At 39.3% G+C, this 12,090-nt stretch overlaps 1 protein-coding gene across 12 annotated transcripts; it reads right to left on the reverse strand.

Annotated features, from left to right (window-relative positions):
• Positions 1 to 8,539: 8,539 nt before the first annotated feature.
• Positions 8,540 to 11,620, reverse strand: LOC113358205. 12 transcript variants are annotated; one of them, XR_003364270.1, is made up of 6 exons: positions 11,375 to 11,601; positions 10,358 to 10,434; positions 9,962 to 10,241; positions 9,807 to 9,876; positions 9,399 to 9,404; positions 8,540 to 8,943 (listed from the first exon to the last, which is right to left on the reverse strand). XR_003364270.1 is itself a non-coding variant. In XM_026601737.1 (4 exons), exons 1-4 carry the CDS (start codon positions 11,609 to 11,611, stop codon positions 8,915 to 8,917), a joined length of 342 nt encoding a protein of 113 aa, XP_026457522.1. In that variant the 5' UTR covers positions 11,612 to 11,620; the 3' UTR covers positions 8,540 to 8,914. The 12 variants fall into 12 exon arrangements, 4 of the variants coding, with proteins under 4 accessions (XP_026457522.1, XP_026457521.1, XP_026457523.1 ...); XR_003364267.1 differs by lacking the exon at positions 9,399 to 9,404 and having other exon boundaries at positions 11,375 to 11,600; XR_003364271.1 differs by lacking the exon at positions 9,399 to 9,404 and having other exon boundaries at positions 8,540 to 8,666; positions 8,772 to 8,943; positions 9,807 to 10,241; positions 11,375 to 11,600.
• Between the last annotated feature and the right edge of the window lie 470 nt (positions 11,621 to 12,090).

Below are 12,090 nucleotides of genomic sequence, written 5' to 3' on the forward strand. Positions count from 1 at the left end.
CGTTTCCGAGGATGTAATCTCGATCTTGGAGTTCCACCGCGACATGTGCGTAAACTCCGAGTTTGACGCTCCCTGGTTCGTTGAGGGTTTCACCGAGATCCAAAAGTTGCAGGTTGAGGCGACTGAAGGCCCCTCCGCGGATGTGATCAATCAACAGGAAGCGAAAATCGGAAGGTTGTCCAAAATTCGAAGCTGAAACAAACGGCTCTCGAAAGCACGAAGGAGGTTTTCTCTAAAAAGAGCAAGCCATTGTTGAATGATTTTCCTTGTAAATCTTCTGTCTTCTGGACCTTTTTTACTTAGGTTTTTTTTTTTTGAAAGGCAAACGAAACGCCTAGTTTATGGTTCGGTTTCTTATGGTTTTTGGATTGGTAGGTAATTGTCACCCATGAGGGTTTTGGATTATTATTTGGAATGAACTGTTTTTAGAATAATGATGTTTTGGTTACCATTGCAAGTGACACGAACACCCCAAGAAAACCATGGAACCGTGAGCGTTGCGTGTCGGTAGAGAGCATGGGATGAAATATGACATGATTATCGGTTTTATCATTCTCGTGAAAACTTGAAGTAGTAAACCATGTATTTTGTCTAGGCAAGACTTACTCGTTTTCTTTTGGATCTCCTAACGAAAAATGGATCTTCGTGCTAGTCCGAGTTTTGTGGGAAGCGTCGCCGTGATTGTGAAAAAGTCCCCAGTCGTCCCTGAGTCATCTGATAGTCGATTCGTCGATCCCTGAGCGGCTCGTTTGATTTTACCACCTTGGAAGTCCCCAGTCACCCCTTGTCGTGTCACGACTGCTAACTGGGCCGCCTGGTAACTGAGTCGTTGATCCCTAGGCGGATCATTTGTCGCTATCGTCCCAAGACCCTGAGTCGAACGATGAGATCGAGAGTTGAAAATTGACAGCGTGACCGAAAGATCAATCTCCCACTGTGGTCGCCAATTGTTTGAGGGTGAAAACAGTTTCCGCTGGTTTTGGTAATTTCGTGTGTTGTGGGTGAGAAACGAGCTTAAACCCAAACAATGTACTGCAAGGGAGTACTTTAGATTCGAGAGATCAATCTGTACAAATCCGGCCTAAACCAAGAAATGGTCGTTCCAGACTTGCTTCGGTCACAAAGTGAAGGAGAAGGGTTGGTTTTGGGGAGGGAAGCGAAGAGAGTGTTGAGACCAGAATAGTTGATTCTGGAAGAGTAGTTGTTTGACTTGTATCAGAAAGTGAAAGATAACATATGGGAAAGCTAACAAGTGATTTCTGAGTGTTTTATGCTCCTCACTAGAGCTGTCAATGGATGCTAACGTAACAGATAAAGGCTCTGTCGCTGCCGTTGCCATTAAAAGTTAGCGGATATCCGTTATCCGTTAATTTCCGGCGGAAATAGGAAATTCAAAAACGTTACTGTTACGTTGGACTTACCGGATATCGGATATTTTCCCGTTACCATCCGGTATGTCACAGGACAAACAAAAAACAGGCTAAAAACACAGAACAAATACACAGAACATCTTTTAAATCCAACAAAACAGGTTCTAAATCCATGCAACACCAAAAAAAAAAAACATACAGATGTTCATGCCACACAAGAAAACAAGTTCAGAATCTTCATATGCTCTAGCAAAAGAAAAAACCATGTTTTTTGCAAAAAAAAAGACATCTCCATCTCCATTTGCTGCAACAACTGCTAATGCATTCCTCCTCCATCTCCAGATTCTCCACTGCCAAGTGCCAACTGCATCTGCAAATGTGATAGACGCATTTATGTGTCTAATATAGCTCATTTGTATATATTGTTAGTACTCGATATTGTACTTATTCGGTTATTTTATGTATTTGTAGGTGTTTTTGGAAGAATAAAGCTTTTGCGGCGAAATTGGCTAAAAAATGGTTTTTGCGCCCGTGGGAGAAAATTACTATACGGACTCTCATTTTGGATAAGGGGTAACCTAATTACTAAGGGGTGACCCATTTCCAGGCATCTGCTAAAGGGAGACCGGAACTGGATAGGGGGAGGTCATCTTCAAAGTTTCAAAACTGGATTTTGGCGGGAAAAAGGCAGCAGCGTCAACAGTTTTGGATCAAGGATTTTAGCGACCTAGCAGGCGATTCAATGGGCAAATTTGGTACCCACGGACTCTACAAGACATAAGGGACCTGTTAGAAGCGATTAGACCCATCTAATTGGGCTGGATAAGTCAGAAAATCCACACAAAGTCAAGACAGTGCACACGGTCCCTGTTTAGGGTTTTGAATTGGTTTGAAAGATTTGGGAGAGATTCTTGCGTGGGATATACTTCAAAACAGTTGAGTTCAAGTCAGAGAAGATTTTGGGAGCAATAGAATAGCTAACAGACGCATACAAAGATCGACAGATGGAATTATTGTTAAAACTGCACGTGAAGAATAAGAGATTTATTCTCGAATTTGATCGAGTTTCTAGGGAATCTGAAGGCTATATATAGTTGGGTTTTTGTCATAGAAGGGTTAGAAAAGTTTAGAGACAAATAGGAGAGAGTTCAGAGCCGAAACGAGGAAGATACCATTGATTGTTGCTGCTGCTGCTGTTCAAGGAGGAAGAAGAAGAGGAAGAACAGACCTGCTAAGGCAGTCGTTCTTCATCAGTCTTAAAACCAGAACACGATGTGTCGATGTTTACAGCATACGGCTTGTATCGTTGTTTCCAGCAGTTTACACCCTGTGTCGCTATTTACAGCACTTTAGTTCTATCGTTTCTTCTCAGCACTTACACAATTTGTAACAGTGACGCTGTAACACTTTTACAGCGTTGCTAATTCCTATTTCATCATATAATCATCAATAAAAACACCTATTTTAGCCATGAATTTATCTTGTGAGTGTGTTTTTGGGATGAGGAGCTAAACCCATTAGCCGAGACGACGGAGGAAGCCATTGGCACAAAATTTATTGGTATAATTCTAACTTTTACATTTATTTGCAATATTATTATTTGATTATTTGCACGAATTAAAATTGAATTAATAGTTTTTATTGAGTAATTGTGAATTGACTTGATGAAGCATGCTGGGTTTTAGTAACTTTTGATGTTTTATACTTTTTAATTACAATTATTACTTCAAAAACTTATTTGAGGCAAATATTAGAATTGATTTTAAAGATAAAATCGCATAAGAACTATTTAGAATTTACTATTAAAATGGTCATTGGTGGAATCCTAGTCTTGGTGTTTTTCTCTTTAACTTAGAACAACTCTTTTTATTTGCCTGTTTAAATTTAAATCTAAAAATTGTTTTCTTCACAAGTCTGATACGAATCCATTTTACCACTTCAACTACAATCACTATTTGAAAAACCATCAAAATGCATTCCACCTTACTCTTTAGTCCTGAACTTCTGCATTTTGAAAGGAAAATCAAAAGTGTTAGACATTTTAAGCTGGCAAGTGAGAATGTCATTGTCAGTACAATAAGCATCTAAATTGCAAATAAAAGATTAAGATGTAAGGAAACTTACCAGTAACACAACTATCACTGTCACTGAGAGTGAGATCTGGCAGCCAATCACCCAAACAAAGCAATGCTTCAACAAGTTCTGGAGCTAATGAACTCCTGTGAGATGTGAGAACCCTGCCACCAATACTAAACATAGATTCTGAAGCTAAACTTGTCACTGGAACTTCCAAAACATCTCTTGCAATTCTTGAGAGAGTTGGGTACTTTGGAGCATGATTCTTCCACCAACTTAAGATATCAAACCTCATTTCTTCAATGGTTGTGCCTTTAGGAAGAACTGGTTCTGCTAAGTAAGTCTCCAATTCTGAATTCTGAACCTCAAAGACATTGTTTTCCATAATAAAATCATCATAAGCAAATTCATATGAAGTTGTAGTTGCAGAGATCTCCATTCCAGCTGAACTCATTCCACTATCATAATAATCTGGAATTGTGGTGTTTGTTTCATAAGCACAATAAAGAGCATTGAGTGCAAGCTCAAATTTGTTATAGTGACTTTAATAGTGATTGACACCATATACTTTCTTCATAACAAACTCCACCCATTTAGACTTATATCTAGGATCTAAAACAACTCCAATTCCCATCAAAGTGTTACTTTCTTTCCAGTAGCTATCAAATTTCATCCTCGTAATCTTGGCCATGTCTCTGATATACTCATGCTCACTTGATTCCCAGATCTTAATGCATCTATTAACTTCTTGCACCCAATTATAATACAAATTTGTCGTGGGATACTTAATCCCAGCAAATTTGGTTGAAATGACATCAAACAATTCCAAACATTCGCATATATGTATTCCTTATTGCCACTCCTTAGAATATGGTAGTATCTTGAAGTCATTATCCAATTCATCTAGCCTAACAAAAGCTTGTCTCAAAAAAATTGCATCCTTTAGCATCTAAAAGGTGGAGTTCCACCTGGTATCCACATCTAAACCCACAGACCTTGAAGCAGGAAGCTTAACTTGGGTCATTTCACATTCAAATCTCTCTTTTCTAGCCTGACTTGACTTGACATATTTTACACACTCTCTAATTGCATCTATAAATGGAGCAGCTACTCTCATTCCCCGCCCAACAATCAAGTGTAGTACATGATTACTACACCTCATTTGGAACATATCCCAATTAAGAACTAAACAGTCTTTGCTATCAAGCCATTTCTTCAGATTTTCCATCATAACATTGTTGGAGCTAGCATTGTCAGCAGCTACAGCAAAAATCTTATTGTTTATGTTCCAATCTAGACACCCTGATTTCACTACAGATGCTAGAACTTCTCCAGAGTATGGTGATGGCACTAAAGTATATGCTAGTGTTTTCTTAATCAGTTTCCACTCCTCATCTATGTAATGCAGTGTCACACAGCAATAACCACCCTTTGTATGCTTACATGACCACATATCTGTTGTTAAACTACATTTAGATGTAATATTCTCAAATTGTTCTTGTAATTGCAATTTGAACTCAATTGTTAGTCTCATGATGTCTTCCCTAACTGTATTCCTAGTGTAAAGCTTAGCAGTAGGATTCAAAGACTTGACAAACTCTCTAAAATAAGGATGCTCAACTATAGTGATTGGATAACCATGTTTAGCAATCATTTTGGCAACTAGTGTCCTAGTAACAACAACATCATACTTCCAATTGGCTAACTTGGTTTGAGCATTACCTGTTCTGACAGAAGTAATCTTCCTTTGTCCTTTCTTATTCTCAGGATTTTCTATGCAGATTCTAGCATGGTAATGTAAGCGGCTGGTTCCTTGGTTACTGGGAGCAGGTATCTTCTTGTGACAATGTTTGCATTCAGCTATAAGTATCCCAATCTCCTTCCCTTTTACAACCTTCTTTCCAATTTTCCTGTCAAAATCAACCCATACATTAGACCTTACTGACCGCAGTTTTTTATTCTCTTCATCTATAACTGGGTCTTCATCTACTTCTACATCTTGTTCTTCTTCTTCTCTAGGACGAATTGCAAGTGTAACAGAAGCATGTGTTGAATTAATTCCAAAACCTTGAACTTGGTTTGATGCAGCAGCAGCAGGTAAATGTGATGCAACTGAAAATGAGAGATTCTGTGAAGACCCAACATGGTTTGATGCTCCTCTTTCGCTTTGGGACATGATTAATTTCACAAATCTGAAATTGTGAACCCTAATTTCAGAAACCCTAAACTGAATATTGAGTTTTGAAGATTGAAATTAAACTCAAAGGAAATTGAAGAAGAAAACCCTAGTTTCTAATCAGTAATCACACATGATTTCTATAGAGAAGACGATGACTTTTAAGGCAGAGAAGACGATGATTTTAGGTTTTCTCTCTTTTTCTCTCTGTTGTGCCGATAAAACTGAAGTGAAGAATGAACTGAATGAGATTCATTCGACGAATACACCCTATGTGTAAGAGTTTACACGTGCAGTATGCACGTTTCTGGATAACGGAACTAAACCTAACGGAAATACACGGTTCCACTACCGTTACGTTAAGAAGGGATTATACGTTAGCTTATCGGTATCGGATATTCGTTTACCGCTATGTCGAATGGTAGCAGTAACGGATAACGGATTATCCGTATCGGATTTCGGATAATCGGTATCCATTAACAGCCCTACTCCTGACCCAAAACTTGTCGTTCGGTGGAAATAGGTAAGACCTATTTATACAAGTCGAAGTGAAACGTACTCTGGTCTCGTAAGAAAAGGAAACAGATGAGTAAATGGGAGGAGGAGGTAACCGGTAACGCCTGGAATTGATGTTCCATAATGAAGGAAAGCGTTTCACCATTACTCCTTGTATTTACTAACCGCCTCATCCTTATGACACTGTCTTGTAACGGGCGTAGTGTACGCCGCACGCTGTAAACCGCCAAACCAATACCCCAATGAGCATCCCCCGGTTTGTGACATGTGTTGATGTCTCCAGTATTTTCTTGGAAAACATGTAGCATGTTGCTGCTGTTTGGCAAGTTGAGCTTGAGAGGATTGCCGGCTCGGTGGTGACCTTCAACGGTCGAGACTTTGCATCTTGAGAGGAAGGGTAGCCGTTGATTATTGCAACCCTTCATTTTGGCAGCCGTAAAGGGAAGGCCGACATGGCATGGTTTAGGCGCGGCAAGGTGGCTGGCACGGCATGCCATTGTCACATGTGGCATGGTCGGCATGCGTTGGAGCGGTTTAGGCGTGGCCAAAACTAGGGTTTTGGCGTTGGGACAAAGGTTACCATGCGTTGGTTGGTGACCTTGGACGGCTAAGATCTGCGTCTCAGATGGAAGGGTGATCGTTGATCGTTGCAACCCTTCGTTTTGGCAGCCGTAAAGGGAAGGCCGGCATGGCATGGTTTAGGCGCGGTAAGGTGGCTGGCACGGCATGCCATTGGAACATGTGGCATGGTCGGCATGACTTGGCGAGGTTTTAGGCGTGGCCAAAACTAGGGTTTTGGCGTTGGGCCAAAGGTTACCATGCGTTGGTTGGTGACCTTGGACGGCTAAGATCTGCGTCTCAGATGGAAGGGTGGCCGTTGATCGTTGCAACCCTTCGTTTTGGCAGCCGTAAAGGGAAGGCCGACATGAATGGTTTAGGCGCGCCAAGGTGGCTGGCACGACATGCCATTGGCACATGTGGCATGGTCGGCATGCCTTGGCGCGGTTTAGGCGTGGCCAAAACTAGAATTTTGGCGTTGGGCCAAAGGTTACCATGCGTTGGTTGGTGACCTTGGACGGCTAAGATCTGCGTCTCAGATGGAAGGGTGGTCGTTGATCTTTGCAACCCTTCGTTTTGGCAGCCAACGACATGGTTTAGGGCCGTCATGGCTTTGGCATAGTGTAGGCGCGGCCAAAATTGGGGTTTGGTGCAAACCGTGATGTTTGGCCTTGGGCCGCAAGTTGCCATGCGTTTGATGGCGAACTTGGACGGCTAAGATATGCATCTCAGATGGAAGGGTGGTCGTTGATTGTTGCAACCCTTCGTTTAGCAGCCAGCGACATGGCTTTGGCATAGTGTAGGCGCGGCCAAAATTAAGGTTTGGTGCAAATCGTAATGTTTGGTCTTGGGCCGCAAGTTGTCATGCATTTGGTGGCGAACTTGGACGGCTGAGATCCGCATCTCAGATGGAAGGGTGGTCGTTGATTGTTGCAACCCTTCGTTTGGCAGCTAGCGGCATGGTTTAGGGCCGGCATGGCTTTGACATAGTGTAGGCGCGGCCAAAATTAGGGTTTGGTGCAAACCGTGATGTTTGGCCTTGGGCCGCAAATTGCCATGCGTTTGGTGGCGAACTTGGACGGCTGAGATCCGCATCTCATATGGAAGGGTGGTCGTTGATTGTTGCAACCCTTTGTTTGGCAGCCAGCGGCATGGTTTAGGTCCGACATGGCTTTGGCATAGTGTAGGCGCGGCCAAAATTAGGGTTTGGTGCAAACCGTGATGTTTGGCTTTGGGCCGCAAGTTGCCATGCGTTTGGTGGTGAACTTGGACGGCTGAAATCCGCATCTCAGATGGAAGGGTGGCCATTGATTGTTACAACCTCTCGTTTGGAAGCTAGCGGCATGGTTTATAGCCGGCATGGCTTTGGCATAATATAGGCGCGGCCGAACTTAGGGTTTGGTGCAAACCGTGATTTTTGGCCTTGGGCCGCAAGTTGCCATGCGTTTGGTGGCGAACTTGGACGGCTGAGATCTGCAACTCAGATGGAAGGGTGGTCGTTGATTGTTGCAACCCTTCGTTTGGCATCCATCGGCATGGTTGGCATGGTTTGCCATTGGCACGGTGGCGTGAGAATTAGGGTTTGGCATATACGAAAGTGATGTCGGCCAATATTAAGGGTTCTGCCGTGGAACATGACACACGTATATAAAAAAAAAGGTACCCTGGTAATTCTTACGTGGGCATGCGGATTGATTCAATAAATGCGCTAGTGGTCACAGTGACGTCATGTCAGATGTATGGTTTTACGATTTTAACCCTAAGCTAAAAACAACCATCAACACCCACGAAAATACAAAAATACAATTCAAACCAAGTACGATATTAAGGACAGGGGAGTGCCTTTTTTAAGTAATTTTTTTGCCTTTCAAAATATTTGTATTTTTACTTGCCTTTCGAAGTTGAACAATCCAAAATCTTTAATACCAAAGTGTGTGTGTGTTCGCGCACGTGATAATGAGAGAGAGAATCTATTATACATGTTCATGTGCACCATTTAACAACGATGATTTAGATTCTCAATTAAGTGAGCAAATCAGATACAGGTATACTAAGCAGGAAGAGGAGCAACGTACCAAGTTAGTGTTAGATATGTGCATCTATATTATCCTCGCCAACTTTCCTGATATCCTTGAGTATGTACGAGTATGTAATGAGATCATATTGAAAACCTTTTGAGCTCATCTCTTTCATCAACTTTGCAGCAGCTTCAAAGATCTTAGCACGATTGAGAAAGCCATGCAAGAACTGCATCTCAAGGCATAACATCGGGTTTAATTAAGAAACCAACTAAAGAAAAGTAAGTTCATACCCAAATATGAAATAAAATATCAAGATTACTGCTGCATATCGATATATTAGGCCGGCCTAGTTTTTCCAAAATGTATATTTTAAAACGCTAAAGGAAGGGGTTTTCTGACAGACATGACACATCATTACATGTCGTTGGACTTTCACGGTCAAATCTATCATCCCTCTTAACATATATTAGTTTGAAACAACATTTTCTAGTTTGATTGACTAAAAATGTAAAATTGTTATTCATGAGATTTTTGTTTTGAGGTTAGAGATTGTTTCATCTAAATCAACATTCATTTAATCAATTCTGAATTTCATCTGAATTGTTGAAAACCGATCTGATACTGTAGACCTAATACGTAGAGTGAACCTTAAAAGATAACAGAGATTATCCAGTACGTTACCGTTCTCTGCAAAATAAATTTAAGTAGAAAGAGGAATAAGTAACCATAACCAAAGATAAAAGGAAATTAGCTTCTTTCCTAATGTAGCGTTATTCAGAAAGAACATTTAAAATGGCAGATGAATAACATCTTCCCATAAATCAACAAAAGTAGATGTTAATTAGGTTATGAAACCATTACAGAAACCACAGACCTAAATGCTGGTGCGAAGAAGATAGAGAGGCATTATCAGCCACCCCTGAAGTATCTTACAGTCCATTAAACAATTACAAAAAATCACATACCTAGAAAAACTACCTTTTCATAGATAGGATAATCATATTCCTAACATTTATTCACAAATAAGCCTCAATAAAAATAAAATTGCTTTTAAAATTAAAATCAAATAATTTCATATAGGATAATTACCCGCTGCAGATTCTAGTTGAACATCTTGTCTTCCTGGATGTTCTTCCGAAAAATTGGTTACATCATAAACCTAGTTAAAGTAGTAAAAAGCATCACCGTTGGGTTCAGATCCTAATCCAAGAATTAAAAGATTACATACTAACAATTAGACTTACTTTTTTGGCATGGATGGTTAGCCAGCAATTATATTTGGAGGAATGAAGAGTGACTTCTGATAAAGATTTTTTTTTTTTGGATTCTTTTATTGTTGTTAGAGAATTAGCTAATAGAAGGAATTGTAAAGAATCAGAGAAATCACAAAAATTTTTTTTGTTAGGTAATACTGTAGTGATGAAATGATAAACTTTGAGTCTGAAACAACAACCAAGAGTTTCATCGAAGAACGAATACTGCACATATTATTCACTTTCGAATCCAAGTAAATAGATCTTTTAACTGCACAACATGCAAAAATTGACCAACCATAAATTCATATCCTAATGGTATCAACTAAACAAATTGCATTAGATTACTAAATTCAAAACCCATGAAAAAAAAATAAACAGATGTACCTTAATTAAAGATGAAAATAATTTTCAATCCAGAATGCCAACCCTTCATGGACGTAAAGGTCCAATATTTTGATACTCTATATATAATTCATTGCAATAATTCTTCAATTAGAACAGGAAGAAATCAGAGATGGAATGGGAGCAGGGGAAAATAACATCAGTTGAATAGTGTAAAATCAGAGTATAAACATCAACTAACAATCTCAAACTTGTATTGTCATCCTAAAATGAGAGATGTCAAGAAAGAACCAAAACAAACTTGGTTCCTCCTCCGGTGGGATTTTCTAATACAGAAGAATACTGCCTCATGAAAAATAACTGATTAAGATAGTAACAAGGTTTTTGGGGAGTTAAAATCAGAGAATATAAAGGGGTAAATACAATGAATGGGAGTTTAGATAGAAGACACTTTTGATCGAGAGGGGTTTTGTAGTATTACATATTAGGGCAACAATAATAAGCTTTAATGCAGATGAAACTGAAGGAAAGTGGAGAGGTAGGGCACACGTGCATGAAAGCAAGAAATTTATAACACAAAGGAAGATGGAAGGCTGAAAGAACCGCGCAATTTCTTTGGTTAAAATTAAGAAAATTGTAACTGCAGATTTGAAAAGGCAATTAAATATAAAGAACCTTAAATGGCTCACCATGAAACATTGATGTGTGAGGAAGAAATCAGGTTTAAATTGATAATAAAGTCAAAATTAAGAGCACCATGGCATGAACTCAAAGACCAATTCCTAACTCGAAAATGGACCTTAATGAAAAATAAATCAAAATTTCACACGCATAATGAATCAAAATTCTAATTAATCAAAAATTCACACAGATAAAGAATCAAAGTTCTGATCTTGAGGGAATCAGAGAATAAAATGAATACTTGATCATTTTAAGCCCTAGGTATTTCTGTTTAACAAATATTTTTTATTCCAGACAAATTAATCAAAATTTTAAAACTATTCTAGACTAAAATTAATCAAATAACGAACTCAAACTCGATTCTTCAGGGAATCATACCTGTAATTTGTTTTTTGTTCCAAAAAAATTTGCGACTGATCTTCCTTGGAAACCAAAGCAGATTTGTAAATCATGTAGAACATCCCCAAGATTAACATGATGATCAAGATAACCATGAAAAAGGAACCTTCGGATTACAGGGAGAAGACTAAGTGATCGAACAACGGGTTTCAGCAGCGATGGAAAATTCTGGGTCTGAGATACTGAGAGAACGATAGGGGATTCCTGATTTCTCATTACACGACCTAGAAGCTACGCCACACGTGCGGTTGACGGGTTTGGTCTGGACAACCACAGCCGTGGATTTATCTTTGTTAAGGAAAAATCTGAACTGCCACTTATAGAGGCAAAATTAGCCAAACTGTGTTTTGTACTCTTGATGATGCCATGTATAGTCGATAGTTAGATTAGAATAAAGATTCATTGAACCTTAACGATAATCGATTTATAAATGTCTCTTGACTATTATGCCATATACACTTAGTGTTTTGGAATTCTACTTTAAGGTGAGAACAACTACCTTTTTGATGATTCTTGTCAATGATTCTTAAACGAAATATATATTGTGTATTAGTAGCTAGGTTTGTTATTTTACATGAGTAAGTTCAATATTTTTGTGATTGAATACACGTAACTTACCTATATCAGATTCACAAATCCTTAACACCTTCACATTCTTGTTATTTTCTTTACCATTTTGCTCTCATGGTTCCATA

This window comes from Papaver somniferum, chromosome 3, assembly GCF_003573695.1.
Source record: "Papaver somniferum cultivar HN1 chromosome 3, ASM357369v1, whole genome shotgun sequence".
Lineage (NCBI taxonomy): Eukaryota > Viridiplantae > Streptophyta > Magnoliopsida > Ranunculales > Papaveraceae > Papaver > Papaver somniferum.